This window comes from Rhinoderma darwinii, chromosome 10 (genome assembly GCF_050947455.1).
Source record: "Rhinoderma darwinii isolate aRhiDar2 chromosome 10, aRhiDar2.hap1, whole genome shotgun sequence".
NCBI lineage: Eukaryota > Metazoa > Chordata > Amphibia > Anura > Rhinodermatidae > Rhinoderma > Rhinoderma darwinii.
Window position 1 is genome coordinate 4184016 of NC_134696.1, and position 14822 is coordinate 4198837.

A 14822-nucleotide genomic window follows, 5' to 3' on the forward strand; every position below is an offset into this window, starting at 1 on the left:
ACATTCAATTACAGCAAACGGAGATCAATGAAAACCAGCCGCCGTTCTTAAAGGACCTGGAAATCCCTGGCTGCCGACACGAGGCTGCAGAGTACCCCCGATCGCAGGGCTTACCATGTGACCAACTCCAGTGCCGTAGCTCAACCGGGCCCCTAAACCCAGGGGCCCATATGCCAACCCTGAGAAAGCCGGATTATAAGAGGAGCAGTAACTTCTTCTGAATGCCCCTTGTCTCACTATACAGATGAATAAAGGTTAGAATAGATACAGTGACATGTGACGTTGTGGGCGGTTATGCGGAGGGTCCTCCCATCCCATGAGTAGCGGCTCTGGGGTCATGGTTCAGATCACCTTGTATGGACTTGGGGTTCCCTCTGGACAGGATGTTGGGAAGATGACGCCTGTGTGACAACAACGACCCGGGAATATAAATGACGGATTCTGTTGTGTCTATTATTTTAATATTCTATTCATCCAACTTTCCAGGGATCCTGTATGGCTTTAAGTCTACAGTTCTACACTACACAAATTCCTCCTGCTCTGTCTAAGTGTCAGTCTTCACTGTAGTTCTGGCATTCTATCCAGGAACCAGGGGGCTCTGGATGAACAGAGTTTTAGGTTCCACCTAGATGTGGACATGATAGAACACAAGTCTCCCCATCTCTGGGCTTCATGGAACACAATTGAGGACTCAATTTCTTTGGTAGAAGATGGGAAAGATTTCCCCAATTTATCAGCTTGTGCCCTGAAGATCTGACGTGTGATGACGAGGAGCTCTGTCTGACTCTCGCTCGCTCGCTCGCCCTGTCTGACTCTCGCTCGCTCGCTCGCCCTGTCTGACTCTCGCTCGCTCGCTCGCCCTGTCTGACTCTCGCTCGCTCGCTCGCCCTGTCTGACTCTCGCTCGCTCGCTCGCTCGCCCTGTCTGACTCTCGCTCGCTCGCCCTGTCTGACTCTCGCTCGCTCGCTCGCCCTGTCTGACTCTCGCTCGCTCGCTCGCCCTGTCTGACTCTCGCTCGCTCGCTCGCCCTGTCTGACTCTCGCTCGCTCGCCCTGTCAGACAGGGCGAGCGAGCGAGAGTCAGACAGGGCGAGCGAGCGAGAGTCAGACAGGGCGAGCGAGCGAGAGTCAGACAGGGCGAGCGGCGAGAGTCAGACTCTCGCTCGCTCGCCCTGTCTGACTCTCGCTCGCTCGCTCGCCCTGTCTGACTCTCGCTCGCTCGCTCGCCCTGTCTGACTCTCGCTCGCTCGCTCGCCCTGTCTGACTCTCGCTCGCTCGCTCGCCCTGTCTGACTCTCGCTCGCCCTGTCTGACTCTCGCTCGCCCTGTCTGACTCTCGCTCGCTCGCTCGCCCTGTCTGACTCTCGCTCGCCCTGTCTGACTCTCGCTCGCCCTGTCTGACTCTCGCTCGCCCTGTCTGACTCTCGCTCGCCCTGTCTGACTCTCGCTCGCCCTGTCTGACTCTCGCTCGCCCTGTCTGACTCTCGCTCGCCCTGTCTGACTCTCGCTCGCCCTGTCTGACTCTCGCTCGCCCTGTCTGACTCTCGCTCGCCCTGTCTGACTCTCGCTCGCCCGCTCGCCCTGTCTGACTCTCGCTCGCCCGCTCGCCCTGTCTGACTCTCGCTCGCTCGCTCGCCCTGTCTGACTCTCGCTCGCCCTGTCTGACTCTCGCTCGCCCTGTCTGACTCTCGCTCGCCCTGTCTGACTCTCGCTCGCCCTGTCTGACTCTCGCTCGCCCTGTCTGACTCTCGCTCGCCCGCTCGCCCTGTCTGACTCTCGCTCGCCCGCTCGCCCTGTCTGACTCTCGCTCGCTCGCTCGCCCTGTCTGACTCTCGCTCGCTCGCTCGCCCTGTCTGACTCTCGCTCGCTCGCTCGCCCTGTCTGACTCTCGCTCGCTCGCTCGCCCTGTCTGACTCTCGCTCGCTCGCTCGCCCTGTCTGACTCTCGCTCGCTCGCCCTGTCCGTCCGTTACTTTTAACATGATTGCAACATATTAACAACCACGTGCCAGATTGTGTGGTGTGAATGGAAGACACTGCGCACACCCGCACTTAGTACTTGTTCACACAGTGCAGATTTTTCATGCATTTTTTTAAGCCTAAACCAGAATTGGATCCAGGAGAGCGGACCTAGAAGACTTCCATTATATTTTTCTTCTGCTTAGGTTCCATTCCAGGTTTTGAGGGCAGACACTGGACAGACTTCTCAGTAGGACGACATTTCAACATTAAAAATCATTTTTGGAATTGGGCTTATATAATATTCTCATGTTCTGAGACACTCAATTTTGGGTTTTCAGTGACGGTTCCCATAATCATCAACATTAAAAGAAAAAAATGCTGGAAATAGATCCCTCTGTGTGTGATGAATCTATAGAATATGAGACACTTTTTGTATTGAATTATTGATATAAATTAACTTTTGATGATCTTCTAATTCATAGAGAAGGACGAGTATATATATATATATATATATATATATATATATAGCGGGTGGAGTTGTTCCTTAACTGGACTTGGAATGACGTGCAACAAGGGAATTCTGCTGTAGGGCCGGGGAGCCGCTGAGTTGGGGGCCAGTTCATGTCCATTGTGAATGACTTATGGGGCCCCATGACGTGAATGGGATATGGGAGCCCGCTCCGGTTATGCCCCTGCGTGTGACTTACCATGAAGAACTGGCAGAGCGTGATGTGCGGGAAGATGTTGTGCGCCTTGTTCTTCCCACACAGCTGTTTGGATTGTTGCCAGAAGTCGGAGAGTTTCTGGGCGAGGGGGCCCATCGGTCGCAAGTACAGGACATATTCCCGAGGCAGCGGGTCATCCAAGAAGGGATCATCCACATGCGAGAACAGCCTGGAAAACAAGAACGACAACTGATGACCTGCACAAGCCAATGTAATAAGCCCCAAGGAGGCGGGGCCAGACTAGGAGGGGAGGGGCTTAGTCTGGTTAGGGGTGGAGCTACTCCAGTTTTATATGTAATTCTTAATAAACGTATGGAGGTAATAATAAATAACACCTACCAATCACAAGCGGCTTGGACACTTCTCCCTCCTGTGGACGCTAACGCTTTCAGCCTAAAAATACAAAAATGCCATCAAATAAGTGGAAGAGAAAAAACAAATAGCGGCTAAAACGAAGAAATAAGACGCCATGAACGTGAGATAAAGTAATAATCAATATATAGTAGACAGTAAATAATGGTGGAGGACCTGGAAATATAGATACAGCCAAAAAAACATTTCCAGATTTCAACCCTTCTCTATGTAGGAGAGAAAAAGATCCTGGTCCATGCCCTTATCCTTTCCCACGTGGACTACTGCAACACAACATCCTCCGCCGCAGTTACAATGATGAGGACGGAATCCCCCTGTAGACAATCATACACTTCTCCTTTTCATCTTTAAATGCCCCCCAGATGCCCCCTATATAATCCATACCCCTGTCCTAGTCAGCTCCTACCTACGTGTCCTCCCCAAATCTCCCCATGACCTTCTCATCTCCCCTCTTCCCATCCCCCACCTCTTGTATTTAGTTCTTTTGCCTCATAGATTGTCAGCTCCTATGGTCAGGGCTCTCTCATGGTTTATATTGTGTTTGCTTGAACCCTCTTATAGTCTAGACTGAGGACTATATAATGTTTTATGGTTAGGTTGTTATTACCAGTAAGAAATAATCGCATTGTACATCACTATGGAATACGATGGTGCTATAGAAATAAGAAAAATGATAAAGTTCATTTCAACAGGAAAACAGGATCAGACTTAGGCCCTGTTCACACTGAGGTTTTTTGGCACGGTTTTTGTCGCGAAAACCAGAGCAATAAAATGGACGAAATTGCCTCCCATTGATTTAAAAAAAAAATTAATGGGAGACGGAAAAAAAACGCTTGCGGAAAAAAGCAGCGTCATGCCCTTTCTGCAGGCGTTTCTGTCTCTGAGGCAGAGAGAGCGTTTTTGGAGCTCAATGGCCGCAGCCAAAAAACGCGCCAAACGGCGTGCAGGCAGGTCAAAGTGTGAACAGGACCTTATACCTCCATATGAAATACACAGAACCGCAGGTCAGGAGATCTCACATTCTGCAATTTTGTTTCATTCACGTTTCGCTTGTGTCATTTAGTGTCCGTTTGATACATTTTCTGTTTTAACCCCGCGCAGACACGTTTTCAGCACAGGCAGGAGGTTGGGTTTTATTGCCCGGGAGATCTGTGACCACCATAAACCCGGCGCCCCTCACATCACCACCTGTCCCTCTTCTGCGCAGGGACTTCCTACAATCTCCAAAATAATCCAGTTGTTAAATATTCACCAGGCTGAGGGGGCAGGAAAAGAATTCACCGGGAAACTAGGTCAAGCAGAACCAAATTCATTTGTGAAAATATTAAGACATAAGAGGAAAGCGCGAGCGAGCGAGAACCCTGCGAGACTGGGGGTCCGAGGCCTGACGGAATATCAAAAACTCAATTATAAAAAAATAATAAATAAAATGGTTTTAACCCCTTCCTGCCGCAGCCATTTTTCATTTTCGTTTTTTCCTCCCCACCTTCTAAAAGCCATAACTTTTTTATTTTTCCGTCGATATCGTCTATGCGGCCTATGAGGGCTTGATTTTTGTGGGACGAGTTGTAGTTTTTCGTAGCGCCATTTATTGTGCCGTATAATGTACAAGGAAACGGGAAACAAATTATTTGTGGGATACAAAATGAAAACAGCGATCCCTCCATGTTTTTTTTTTTAGCATAGTTTTTACGGAATTCCCTGTGCAATTAAAACGACATGTTATCTTTATTCTGCGGGTCGATACGATGACGGCGATACCAAATATATGTCGTTTTTTCTATATTTTACAAGGAAATAACAAGGTGTAAAAAAGAAAATGTATTTTGTGTCGCCAAATTCCGAGCGCCATAACTTTTTTTATTTTTCCGTTGATTACGCGGTATGAGGGCTTATTTTTTGCGGTATAAGCTGTAGTTTTTAATTATACAATTTTGGGGTTCATGCGACGTTTTGATCACTTTTTATTTCATTTTTTTGTGGGAGATGAGGTGACCAAAAAATAGACATTCTGGCGTTTACAATTCATTTATTTTTTACGGCGTTCACCGTGCGGGTTAAATAATTATATATTGTGATAGTTCAGACTTTTACGGACGCGGCGATACCAATTATGTTTCTTTTTTACTCTGCTCTAGGGGGAAAAGGTTTTTTTTTTAACTTTTAATTTTATTTAATTTTTTTACATTAAAAAAAAAAAATCTTTATTTTCTAATTTGTACTTTTTTTATTAGTCCCCTCGGGGACTTCAACCAGCGATCGTTAGATACTAATGTATTGCAGTATATCGTGATTCTGACAGGCCGAAGGCAGCGCTTAATAGAACAAAGATGGCGGACCTGGGGCCTTCATTGGGCCCCCAGGCGGCCATTGCACCCATCGCCCCGCCGCCATTGCATTGCGGGGGGCGCGATGAGTTGTTAGAGGGGGTCACCCCCCCTCTTTCTAACTATTTAAATGCTGCGGTCGCTATTTAACGAGTTAAATGAGCGGGATCGCGCTCGTTACTCAAGTGTCGGCTGTAACATACAGCTGACACCGGCATCGTATGGAGAGGGTTCACTCCGTGAGCCCATTCCATACTTCCCCTACCCGACTTTGACGTATGGATACGTCAAATGTCGGGAAGGGGTTAAAACCGCAAATATTTTGAAGCACATAATGCATTCACTGGATAAAAGTCAATTCTGTTCACGCGCTTAAGAAAAAACGGCTGAAAATACGAAGCTTCAAGAGGTAACGTTTTTTTAAGGCCGTTTTTGGAGCTGGTTTTCTATTGAGTCAATGAAAAACGGCTCCAGAAGGGACATGCACGTCTTTTTACGAGGCGTTTTTATTACAAAACGGCCGCGTAAAAACCGCCCCGTGGGAACTGAACGCCGTTTTTCCCATTTAAATCGATGGGCAGATGTTTGGCGGCGTTCAGCCCCTGCATTTTAGACGTTTTTCGGGGCGTTTACGGACGTGTGGACACACATTTTGGCATCACATTTTGCAAGTTGTGATTAAAACAAAATGAGTGACCAATCTGACCACATGGTACGTAACGACCTCTCGATTCCACGGCTTGGAGAAAACTTTTATTGGCTGGATTGTTAGACAACCACGATCGGTACACAACATATCACTATGTAATTCCATTTTGTGCACAGAATATACATTTTGGGCACGGTATGAATATTTTGTAATATAAAATCCATTGTTCATATTTTTCACAGCTTTTCTGAATCTGACATCATCGGGGAGTTGTAGAACAACAACCCCTATCGTTTGCAACTGGCAGCAAACCAAATGGCTCCACTTTACATGACCGATCCACCGGAAACAGGCCCATCACATGCGCCCGATACCGACAATACGAGGATCTGTGAGGGCACGGGGATTTGGTCTGCGGTTCAGATCACATGACAATGAATGGCTCTTTTTTAGCCGGCCCGTGACATGTGACGTTCGTGTGCTTCATATTAGCACGGCCTGTGTTGTATAATCCGGGCGCGCTGCAGGACACAGACATTTCTTATTTCTTCATTGCAAAAATAACACATTACATTGTGTACAAGAGACGACAGCTGCTCAGACGTCCTGGCCCGGCTTCAATTATCTGTTGTGACAAGATAGAACACACTGAAATATGTCAGCAGACGAGTTACAGGAGGATATGAAGATATAAGGTTCATCACTGAAACAACCCGTAAATATAGACAGTCATTCAAAAAACACGTGACACTGATGACATCACTGCTCCCCTAATAGAGGACATCACTGCTCCCCTAATAGAGGACATCACTGCTCCCCTAATAGAGGACATCACTGCTCCCCTAATAGATGACATCACATCTCTCCTGACATTACGGATGACATCACTACCCCCCTAATAGATGACATCACTACTCCCCTAATAGAGGACATCACTACTCCCCTAATAGAGGACATCACTGCTCCCCTAATAGATGACATCACATCTCTCCTGACATTACGGATGACATCACTACTCCCCTAATAGATGACATCACATCTCTCCTGACACTACGGATTACATCACTACCCCCCTAATAGATGACATCACTACTCCCCTAATAGAGGACATCACTACTCCCCTAATAGAGGACATCACTGCTCCCCTAATAGAGGACATCACTGCTCCCCTAATAGAGGACATCACATCTCTTCTGACATTACGGATGACATCACTACTCCCCTAATAGATGACATCACATCTCTCCTGACACTACGGATGACATCACCACTCATGTTTCCAGTGGTGACATTACGACTTTCGAGATCTAAATAATGCCGTCATCACTCTTCTGTTTTTAATGCGGACATCACTATTTTCCTGCTCATTCGATGACAAAACGACGTCTCCTACAACTGATGACATCACTACTCCGGGCTAATCACAATACAATGATCTGAAGTGACGTACAGCACATTTCTAATATTATTTCAATTAAAATGTCTCTCCTGCTGGTGATCCCCTTTAGTAGATCAGAGCAGATATATCATTAGTGTCCTCCAATCAAGTACTGGCCACACCCCCCTACAGTCAGAGTGCCCCCTTAACAATGACAGTCATTAATAATAATCTAGTATCATTGTTCTCATCAAAGAAGTGGCCTGAATAAATCATATAGAATATATATGGTATAAACCGGCCCGTGGGTTCTGTAGAAGGTCATCAGACTGGTCTCTGGTGGGGCTTGGTCTTAAATGGGCGCGATCTGTGCCGATCCTGACCTCATCTGCCGGTGTCTGTAAACTGTATATACACATATATACCCCGCACTGAGAGCTTAGAGATGTTTTTAGAAACGACTTATTCCTTCCTCGTGAGCTGCCGAGCGGTTTCCAGACGAAGCAGAAATAACATTATCAGAGTTATCAGCGAGTCTATATGTCACTCACACAAACTGCGGTCTAACAGACAAAACCCCAACTCTAATGCAACATACCGTCCTATCAGGCCACTGGCTGCAGGCGTAGCTTATACAAGAATTTCTATTAATAGGGTCCTGATGGTCCGGAAACCCTGCTAATGCGGCAAATGAAACGAATGGTCACACGCTGAACTAGCAGTAATTAATCGGATAGACCATCACTCGACTTAGTGGGGAGTTAATGGAGGTGGGATCTACAGTATCTAGGTTTTCCGGTGCTTTGGCATTGACAAAATGGTGCACATGAGTCACCGTCAGCGCCGTCAGCAACACTACAAAATTCATTACGGGATAAAAAAGTAAAAATTATTTCTGACACTATATAAAATACGGGGATAGTGGCCTCTGAAGGATAAAAGTCCCACATAATAAAACCCTGCTTTTTCTAGAAGTCAGTCACATGTACAACATGCGAAACATTACAGAATATTCCGTGTTCTCCCCAATGACAAATACAACAAGCTGAATATACATAGGACTATAGGAAGGAAGGGGCTTACAACAAACACCAGTGGCCTAGAAACACGATAAGGAGTATTTGTATCCCCTCAACATATGAGATCTGGTCTCACTCCATTACCACATGTTCTAATTCGTTTTACACAATCCAATTCTTACATTATAAAGCTACATTTACCTAAAATGAAAATATGAATATAACAACTTAAAATACTGCCCCCTATATACAAGGATATAACTACTAGAATACTGCCTCCTATATACAAAAATATAACTACTATAATACTGCCCCTATATACAAGATTATAACTACTATAATACTGCTCCTATATACAAGAATATACCTACTATAATACTGCCCCCTATATACAAGAATATAACTACTATAATACTGCCCCCTATATACAAGAATATAACTACTATAATACTGCTCCTATATACAAGAATATAACTACTATAATACTGCTCCCTATATACAAGAATATAACTACTATAATACTGCTCCTATATACAAGAATATAACTACTGTAATACTGCCCCTATATACAAGAATATAACTACTATAATACTGCTCCCTATATACAAGAATATAACTACTATAATACTGCTCCTATATACAAGAATATAACTACTATAATATTGCCCCCTATATACAAGAATAGAACTACTATAATACTGCCCCTATATACAAGAATATAACTACTATAATACTGCCCCTATATACAAGATTATAACTACTATAATACTGCTCCTATATACAAGAATATACCTACTATAATACTGCCCCCTATATACAAGAATATAACTACTATAATACTGCCCCTATATACAAAAATATAACTACTATAATACTGCCCCTATATACAAGATTATAACTACTATAATACTGCTCCTATATACAAGAATATACCTACTATAATACTGCCCCCTATATACAAGAATATAACTACTATAATACTGCCCCCTATATACAAGAATATAACTACTATAATACTGCTCCTATATACAAGAATATAACTACTATAATACTGCTCCCTATATACAAGAATATAACTACTATAATACTGCTCCTATATACAAGAATATAACTACTGTAATACTGCCCCTATATACAAGAATATAACTACTATAATACTGCTCCCTATATACAAGAATATAACTACTATAATACTGCTCCTATATACAAGAATATAACTACTATAATACTGCCCCCTATATACAAGAATATAACTACTATAATACTGCCCCCTATATACAAGAATATAACTACTATAATACTGCTCCAATATACAAGAATATAACTACTATAATACTGCCCCCTATATACAAGAATATAACTACTATAATACTGCTCCTATATACAAGAATATAACTACTATAACACTGCTCCTATATACAAGAATATAACTACTATAATACTGCTCTAATATACAAGAATATAACTACTATAATACTGCCCCTATATACAAGAATATAACTACTATAATACTGCCCCTATATACAAGAATATAACTACTATAATACTGCCCCCTATATACAAGAATATAACTACTATAATACTGCTCCTATATACAAGAATATAACTACTATAATACTGCCCGCTATATACAAGAATATAACTACTATAATACTGCTCTTATATACAAGAATATAACTACTATAATACTGCCCCCTATATACAAGAATATAACTACTATAATACTGCCCCTATATACAAGAATATAACTACTATAATACTGCCCCTATATACAAGAATATAACTACTATAATACTGCCCCCTATATACAAGAATATAACTACTATAACACTGCTCCTATATACAAGAATATAACTACTATAATACTGCCTCCTATATACAAGAATATAACTACTATAATACTGCTCCTATATACAAGAATATAACTACTATAATACTGCTCCTATATAGAAGAATATAACTACTATAATACTGCCTCCTATATACAAGAATATAACTACTATAATACTGCCCCCTATATACAAGAATATAACTACTATAATACTGCTCCTATATACAAGAATATAACTACTATAATAATGCCCCTATATACAAGAATATAAATACTATAATACTGCTCCTATATATAAGAATATAACTACTATAATACTGCCTCCTATATACAAGAATATAACTACTATAATACTGCCCTCTATATACAAGAATATAACTACTATAATACTGCCCTCTATATACAAGAATATAACTACTATAATACTGCCCTCTATATACAAGAATATAACTACTATAATACTGCCCCCTATATACAAGAATATAACTACTATAATACTGCCTCCTATATACAAGAATATAACTACTATAATACTGCCCCTATATACAAGAATATAACTACTATAATACTGCCCCCTATATACAAGAATATAACTACTATAATACTGCTCCTATATACAAGAATATAACCACTATAATACTGCCCCTATATACAAGAATATAACTAATATAATACTGCCCCTATATACAAGAATATAACTACTATAATACTGCCCCTATATACAAGAATATAACTACTATAATACTGCCCCCTATATACAAGAATATAACTACTATAATACTGCTCCTATATACAAGAATATAACTACTATAATACTGCCCCCTATATACAAGAATATAACTACTATAATACTGCCCCTATATACAAGAATATAACTACTATAATACTGCCCCTATATACAAGAATATAACTACTATAATACTGCCCCCTATATACAAGAATATAACTACTATAATACTGCTCCAATATACAAGAATATAACTACTATAATACTGCCCCCTATATACAAGAATATAACTACTATAATACTGCTCCTATATACAAGAATATAACTACTATAACACTGCTCCTATATACAAGAATATAACTACTATAATACTGCCTCCTATATACAAGAATATAACTACTATAATACTGCTCCTATATACAAGAATATAACTACTATAATACTGCTCCTATATAGAAGAATATAACTACTATAATACTGCCTCCTATATACAAGAATATAACTACTATAATACTGCCCCCTATATACAAGAATATAACTACTATAATACTGTCCCCTATATACAAGAATATAACTACTATAATACTGCCCCCTATATACAAGAATATAACTACTATAATACTGCCCCCTATATACAAGAATATAACTACTATAATACTGCTCCTATATACAAGAATATAACTACTATAATACTGCTCCCTATATACAAGAATATAACTACTATAATACTGCTCCTATATACAAGAATATAACTACTATAAGGGCATGACCACACATGGCGGAATTCCTCCGCAACTGTCCGCATCAATGCCGCACCTAATCCGGGTTGCGGATTACGGCTGCGGATCTGCACAAAATGTGCAGAAAATTGATGCGGACTGGCCGCTGCGGACTGCAGGAAAAGTGCTTCTCTTCTCCCTATTCAGTGCAGGATAGAGAGAAGGGACAGCACTTTCCCTAGTGAAAGTAAAAGAAATTCATACTTACCGCCCGTTGTCTTGATGACGCGTCCCTCCTTCGGCATCCAGCCCGACCTCCCTGGATGACGCGCCAGTCCATGTGACCGCTGCAGCCTGTGCTTGGCCTGTGATTGGCTGCAGCCGTCACTTCCACTGAAACGTCATCCTGGGAGGCCGGACTGGAGACAGAAACAGGGAGTTCTCGGTAAGTATGAACTTATATGTTTTTTTACAGATACATGTATATTGGGATCGGTAGTCACTGTCCCGGGTGCAGAAACAGTTACTGCCGATCGCTTAACTCTTTCAGCACCCTGGACAGTGACTATTTACTGACGTCTCCTAGCAACGCTCCCGTCATTACGGGAGCCCCATTGACTTCCTCAGTCTGGCTGTAGACCTAGAAATACATAGGTCCAGCCAGAATGAAGAAATGTCATGTTAAAAAACCAATACGCTCCGCACCACACATAACATGTGCATGACAGCTGCGGACTTCATTGCGGAACTTAGAATCTCCATTGAAGTCAATGGAGAAATTCCGCCATGAGTCCGCAACCAGTCCGCCACTGCTCCGCAACAGACAGAGCATGCTGCGGACACCACATTCCGCTCCGCAGCCTATGCTCCGCAGCGGAATTGTACGCATCGTGTAAACGAACACTGCGAAATTAAAGTGAAAGTCAATGGAGAAACGGCTCCGCTGCGGATTAACGCTGCGGAGTGTCCGCAGCGGAATTTAAGTGAAAATCCGCCATGTGTGAACCCGCCCTAATACTGCCGCCTATATACAAGAATATAACTACTATAATACTGCCCCCTATATACAAGAATATAACTACTATAATACTGCTCCAATATACAAGAATATAACTACTATAATACTGCCCCCTATATACAAGAATATAACTACTATAATACTGCTCCTATATACAAGAATATAACTACTATAACACTGCTCCTATATACAAGAATATAACTACTATAATACTGCTCTAATATACAAGAATATAACTACTATAATACTGCCCCTATATACAAGAATATAACTACTATAATACTGCCCCTATATACAAGAATATAACTACTATAATACTGCCCCCTATATACAAGAATATAACTGCTATAATACTGCTCCTATATACAAGAATATAACTACTATAATACTGCCCGCTATATACAAGAATATAACTACTATAATACTGCTCTTATATACAAGAATATAACTACTATAATACTGCCCCCTATATACAAGAATATAACTACTATAATACTGCCCCTATATACAAGAATATAACTACTATAATACTGCCCCTATATACAAGAATATAACTACTATAATACTGCCCCCTATATACAAGAATATAACTACTATAACACTGCTCCTATATACAAGAATATAACTACTATAACACTGCTCCTATATACAAGAATATAACTACTATAATACTGCCTCCTATATACAAGAATATAACTACTATAATACTGCTCCTATATACAAGAATATAACTACTATAATACTGCTCCTATATAGAAGAATATAACTACTATAATACTGCCTCCTATATACAAGAATATAACTACTATAATACTGCCCCCTATATACAAGAATATAACTACTATAATACTGCTCCTATATACAAGAATATAACTACTATAATACTGCCCCCTATGTACAAGAATATAACTACTATAATACTGCCTCCTATATACAAGAATATAACTACTATAATACTGCTCCTATATACAAGAATATAACTACTATAATACTGCCCCCTATATACAAGAATATAACTACTAGAATACTGCCCCCTATATACAAGAATATAACTACTATAATACTGCCCCCTATATACAAGAGTATAACTACTATAATACTGCCCCTATATACAAGAATATAACTACTATAATACTGCTCCTATATACAAGAATATAACTACTATAATACTGCCCCCTGACAACTCCTGAGGCCATAGAGGAGAATTTTTAACATCTGGACCTCAGGGGGGAGACTCGTGGTCTTCTATGTTCTGGTGATTTTCTGTTTTAGGGGAAAGATCTCCTTTGACTCGTTAGAGACTTTTTTTGTGATTGACTTTTCTGCCTCGGAGACAATATAAATACATTTGATAAGGTTTCGCCCCCCATTATTCGGATAAGTGCATGGTACCTGCCACGTGCATTGTGCCGGTCGCCATGCGCGCAAATAATACGATGGAAAATGCATGAAAAGATAGTAACAGCAGCAGCGGCGACACTACTGAGACTTTCACCTCCCACACAGTGGAAAGACATTACAGACTCTCGTACGCTTCTGTCCTCGCTGCTGATAAGTATTCACGTCCCTGTCATATTTCCACGATAAACAATCACACCGGCTCCAGATGTTTCAAGGCCCAACATCAGATTATAAAGAGAAACAGTTAGTGAGATCTGAAGATCCGGATACATGAGGGAAGGTCTCATTCTAATAACTGTATCACGTGTCCTATCAATGCAATAAAAAGAGGGGACACCCCCAATCAGCCAAAATCAAGAGCCTGTCTCCTAGCAGCACAAAGTATTTTAGGAGAAAAAGGTGCTGATGTTAGTGACGACAAGATTGGGTGAGATAGATCGACCCGAGATCGATCGATCGACCGACCCGAGATCGATCGACCGATCGATAGACCCGAGATCGATCGACCCGAGATCGATCAGAATGAATAATCGTAAAATATACCACCTATAGCACCTAAAACTTCTCACAGCTGAGAGTTTGTTATAATTGTACCCAGTCTAGAAATCATTCATGGGCTAAACAGCTTGGACTCCATTTAACCTGCACTGCTACATTGTAACAAATGGGAGAGATATTTCTGCGGATGATGTGTTTA

General features: G+C 41.5%; 1 protein-coding gene across 1 annotated transcript in view; it reads right to left on the reverse strand.

Annotated features, from left to right (window-relative positions):
• UBASH3B (ubiquitin associated and SH3 domain containing B) overlaps positions 1-14822 on the reverse strand; it is a 54916-nt gene that overhangs the window by 1036 nt on the left and 39058 nt on the right. The window contains exons 2-3 of the mRNA XM_075840552.1: positions 3024-3077; positions 2667-2853 (exon numbers count right to left, since the gene is read on the reverse strand). Of these exons, the coding sequence (XP_075696667.1) occupies positions 2667-2853; positions 3024-3077 (241 nt within the window). The remainder of the gene's footprint in view (positions 1-2666; positions 2854-3023; positions 3078-14822) is intronic.